We start from the raw sequence: 5,148 nt of genomic DNA, 5'->3' as shown, positions 1-5,148 counted from the left end.
GTCATTAGCACCTCTAGTAATATATTTACTGAGAAAAATGGTGACGTGTTCAATGCTTATTTTACCCGCTGTATATATATTTAGATAAAATGTGTTGCATAAGATCACAACAAGAATGTTTCTTTGACTCATTTAGGCACAACATGCACATTTTTTAATTCATCAAAGTTAAGTCATCAGTGAAATAAGATAAAACATTTTGATACTAAGAGAAATAAAATGAAATGTTTAGAAAACAGAATGTGTTTTTTGTCAGTGTTGTCCTGCACATCATCAAGTCTTTTTACTTTCCCTGCTTTCCCTGTCCATTGAATAAAAACACAAACTCTTCAATTTGTGGCAGAGTTATCCAACCATGTGTGCTGCTCATGACCATCCCAAAAACAGGACTGCATTTAATTAAAAAAAAAAACGAAATAAATAAATAAAAAAGTCATTTCACACTCTCACATTTCTGGAGACTATGATCATCCATTATTTTGCTTTTCTTTCCCRCAGCTGTGTGAAACGGCGCTGGCCCACGGCTACCTTCCAGCAGTCTTCAACCGCCGCAGCCACAACGGCACCCCGCTCACCACCCTSAAACTGCAGCAGTTTGGCGACCCATCGGACCTCCGCGAGGCCGTACGCTACATCCGYTACCGCCAGCCAGCAGGAAGGCTGTACGCCGTCAGCGAGAGCTCCGGCTCGGGCCTCCTCCTGTCTTACCTGGGGGAGTGTGGATCATCGAGCTACATGACAGCAGCTGTTTGCCTGTCGCCTGTGTTCCGCTGCCAGAGCTGGTTCGAGAGCGGGCTCTGTCGGCCCCTGCAGTGGGTGTTGGCTCTGTATCAGAAGATAAGTCTCAGCAGGTAAGGAGGAAAACACACTGAAAGTAGGAAGACACTGGAATGGTTACTGACAAGGCTTGGCAAGATTTGCAGCAGCCATCTTGCTAGGTGCTACACCTCTTACGTCCAACACCTTGTATGCTGTGTCAGCAGTCCAAAAACACATAGAAACAGCCTTATTTCATTTTATTAAACATATTGCAAAAAAGAGGAGTTTACACCTGCAATAAGTCTGAAGTTAGAAAGTTTTGAGGCTTATCAAACTTAACCTTGTAACATAAATACTGTTTCTTGTTCAGTCTTGTTGATATTATACAACAATCCAAGATGTGAACTCTCTCTGTTTCTCAAGCAGAATTGTCATGACAATAGCAGCTATCAGCACAGAAGGTATCTTGTTAAGCCTCAGGACTGGAGTTGAACCAAGCATGTCTTTTATCACCTACTTCATTGCTGAAAATAAACCTAATAATAAAAGCTAATTGAACCTCTTCTCTTGGCACTTGAAGAGACATTGCCTGACGTTCAAAAGGTTTTCTCATATCTGGTGGTGTGTTTCAGGATTTATGTWGTTGAGTGGTGAGATTTACCACAGACAAGGCAGAAACAAATTCATGCATGTAGCTACAAACAGGCAGAGGCAAAAAAAGACATTAATTAGCTCCACACAGAAAAGCCTCTTCTTACCAGTAGATTCAGTCCTAAACCCTACTGTAAATAAATTATATCTTAAAAGACTTAGCACCTTGCAATCATACTTTCATACATGCGTTGWCAGTGTGGTTTACAGCTCAGCCTTCAGCTCTAACAGGTTCATATTCCACACCGTGTCCACAAGATAATAAAGACATACTCAGGAGTTCACTTAATTTAACAAGATTGTTTGTTTTTTTTTGTCTTTATGCTCAGAAAAAGGAAGATAATGAGAAATTTTGCTGATACAATCAAGAGATACAAGTACTCATAAACCATTTGTTAGATCAGCAAAGGCCACTAGAAAAGCAATTAGGTTACCTTAGCAACCAAAGGCCGGCTCTTTGTCAATTTAGTGATTTTTGAGAGACATCGTGACCCAAGTGAAGTTTCCTACATCAAGCCATTAGGGAATTTGAGACCCGTACAGCTCTTCAAAAATGATTTACTGTTTTTCATTTGCCTCTCTCTCCCTCTTTGTGTGTGTCTTTGTGTGTGTTTGTCCCTGTATTTTAGGTACAGGACAGTGCTGGGGGAGATCATGCATACAGATGCTTTGTTTTCTAGCTGTTCGTTGCGGGGTGTGGAGGAGGCCCTGTTCTGTCAGTCTAAACATGTTGGCTCCAGCACAGCAGCTCCAGCAGGGACCGGCAGCGGCAGCRGTAACTCAGTCAGCTGGGATTCCTACTGGGAACGCAACGAGCCACTTAGAGACGTCGACGAAGTGGCCATTCCCGTTTTGAGCTTGTGCGCCAAGGACGACCCCGTCCGTGGAGACGCCCAGTCCACTGTGCCCATGGAGCTCTTCGAGACAAACCCACACTTTTTCCTCCTCCTATCTGACCGCGGAGGTCACTGTGGCTTCTCCACCCAGTCTGAGAAGAGAGCCGTGCCTGCGGCAGCATCGAACAGCACGGCGGAGAGCGACGACACCAACTGGAGCCACAAAGTGGTGCTGGAGTTCTTCAGGGCCACCACAGACTTCTTCAACGCAGAGGAGAGGGTGAAGCAGCTTGCCGCTCGGAGGAGGGGTCTCGGAGGAGGCCTAGGCGGAAAGACTTTCCGTCTCCGGAGTGTCAGCACTTGTAAACGAGTGCCAGSTTGTTCCCATAATATCCACGCCATTTACAACTGGCAGAGGTCCTACACACGATGAGTGAAGCCTAATGGAAGTTTAAAGTACTTTATGGATTTTCACATCAGTCTGCTTAATGTTTTATAAAGACTGATAAATGCGTTCCATTCTCAGAAAACTCCTGAAAGGATCGTTTTTCCTTTGAATCCTGCATTTTATTTTATAACTATTTAGGTTTGGTGCCTTAAGCATCTGAGCGCCCTGGATAAAATTCAGAAAGTGACACAGTACTACTGTATTTCAAGTCACAATGAAATACAATCTGTTACAAGTTAGGAACTCCACAGGGTATTGTCAGGGGCCCTTTCTGGAGTTGTAAGATTAATTGTTCTGACAGGCTTCATGTATACCCCATTTACATCTGAGTGATCTGGARAAGCATTTTTAAGTGTTGATTGTGAAAACGTTACATAGTTAAGACCACAAAGAAAGTTAAATATGCTGCATGACACGCCAGGTTATGATGCCATCTGTGGTTTATTTAAAAAATTTTTGTTGTTGTATTTCGTCATTTTACAGGCCCATTYGGTATTTGTAGAATGTGAGAAATGTGTCCCGACTGACACAACAAATGATGTAGGACAAGAATATTCTGTGTCAGAAGCTCYGATAAACTGAAAAGAGTGAGCAACAAAAGCAACACTCTGCTATCCACCATMKTTACTGTTGGTCATCTACTCGTGCACACACAAAAAAATAGTGGCTACAGCCATCTGTAGTAAACATGTGCAATTTCACCAAAGTTGTGTTTTCCCTTAACTGTCCTGGATTCCAAAGGTTTCAGTGTCAGAGAATACTGCTGAATCCTGCTGTTGTGTTCAAACCTTCAAATTAATTCAAGCTAAATATTTACTGAATTTAAAAGTTCATCCACCCTTATTGTACATRCAGTGTATGAAAGAGAGTTTATTCGTGGCATGACCTGGGAAACTTAGCTGCYTTTTTTCCACCCATTTAGCTTTAGACAACATTTTCTGTTTGTTTTTTTTAATAAACTGGGTATTTTGTGAGTTTTACTGTYTCATTAAATAACCTTTGTAAATTGCTCAAGTATATGTATTGGACAATTTAAATGTGTGTTCTTTTTGCATTAAATCGAAGATTTAAAATCATTTTCAGCCTGACTCAATGCTATAGTGTAGATGGACACAAAAGGGTTGAAACAGCATTAACTGAAGCAATTGATGACATTTACGAGACAAGACTATGTGTAAAAAAACATCACAAAAATAGTGTAAAATGTGCAAATACTGTACAATAAAAGAAACAAAAATTGGCTGTGAGGAAAAGAACTAAGACACAGTAGTGTAAATAATTTAGAACTAGACTGATTAGAAGACTAAATGTAACAAAAAGTACCTAAGTTTTAATTAAATTCATCTGACTATCACATCAAATTTTAGTCAAATATCTGCAAAACTAAAGCGTAGTCACTTTTGTGTTTGTTAAGATTAGTTGCGGCACTTGATTCTAAAAGTTAATCACATGTAAATGTATTTCTAAATAGTTTTCTTAAAGGGGCAGTATTATGTGTTTCCCAGGCATATATTGAAATTCTATACCATAATAAAGTAACTCTGTCACCTTCAGTTGTTATTAAAATGCTGTTTTTATGTTTAAATCAAAGATAAACTTGACTTCTCATTCATTTCTGTTTTTAAACACCTTGAAATTGGCCTCTGTCTCTTTAAGAATCGCCTTCGGATCCGTCATGCCCATTTCAACACGCCATCATAGCCGCTTCTCTCTGCTGTTTAYAACYTGGAGCGTCGTAGCATGATTTGTTGTAACGGTAATTWAAAAAGCAGCAACATTATACAAGATCGGTTTTGGAAAATTGCATCTTGGGGGTGGGGGGTGATGCGGAAGCTCAGTGTAGTTTCCTTGGCTGCATTGAGAAGTAGTATTGGGAGCTCAGCAGACATGGTTTTCACCGGGTGTTTCCTAGTTGTTGCTGTTGATGTGTGCTCTGTGATGAGGAAGCTCAGCTTGGAGACACAGCCCAGAGGAGGAGCTGATCCCAAAAGGCGGTTCTAGTTCCTGTCGTTTTTGCCCCCCTGCCTGGCTGCCTCAGGACAGCACAGRATTTCTCAAACATTCATGAATGAGYCAAAGCAAGACTCTGGGCATGTTTTTTGATGAGAGGATAGCATTATAACATGATATGAAGCTGAAAAAAGTTGATTTTACATTATATTGCCCCTTTAAAATTTGTCATGAAACATTTTGTTTGAAGACAAACATTTTGACTTGTGGCCAATAGGTAGCAGTACAGCTATGAACAGTAAGTAACATTAGATCAGTACAGAATTTCCTTCCTTCAGAGTGAGGTGTTGTTTAGCAGTCTGACTGCTTGAGGGAAGAAACTTGTGATGTTTTGCTGCTTCTGATCTTTTTTACCAGGCAATAGTAGGGAGTTGATACAAGCAGTGGGTGGGCAACACTGCTGGATGCACAGAGATCTCAGCATTTCATGTAGAAGTATGATTG

The 5,148-nt window shown here is 40.9% G+C and overlaps 1 protein-coding gene across 1 annotated transcript in view; it reads left to right on the top strand.

The window, feature by feature from the left end:
• Nucleotides 1-3,770, top strand: part of abhd15a (abhydrolase domain containing 15a) — an 11,828-nt gene extending 8,058 nt beyond the window's left edge. Inside the window, exons 2-3 of the mRNA XM_014005324.1 lie at nt 499-851; nt 2,040-3,770. Coding sequence (XP_013860778.1) covers nt 499-851; nt 2,040-2,679 — 993 coding nt within the window. The 3' untranslated portion in view covers nt 2,680-3,770. The remainder of the gene's footprint in view (nt 1-498; nt 852-2,039) is intronic.
• Nucleotides 3,771-5,148: the final 1,378 nt, after the last annotated feature.

This window comes from Austrofundulus limnaeus, unplaced genomic scaffold (assembly GCF_001266775.1).
Source record: "Austrofundulus limnaeus strain Quisiro unplaced genomic scaffold, Austrofundulus_limnaeus-1.0 Scaffold29, whole genome shotgun sequence".
NCBI classification, from domain to species: domain Eukaryota; kingdom Metazoa; phylum Chordata; class Actinopteri; order Cyprinodontiformes; family Rivulidae; genus Austrofundulus; species Austrofundulus limnaeus.
This window is presented reverse-complemented; position numbering and strand designations above follow the sequence as displayed.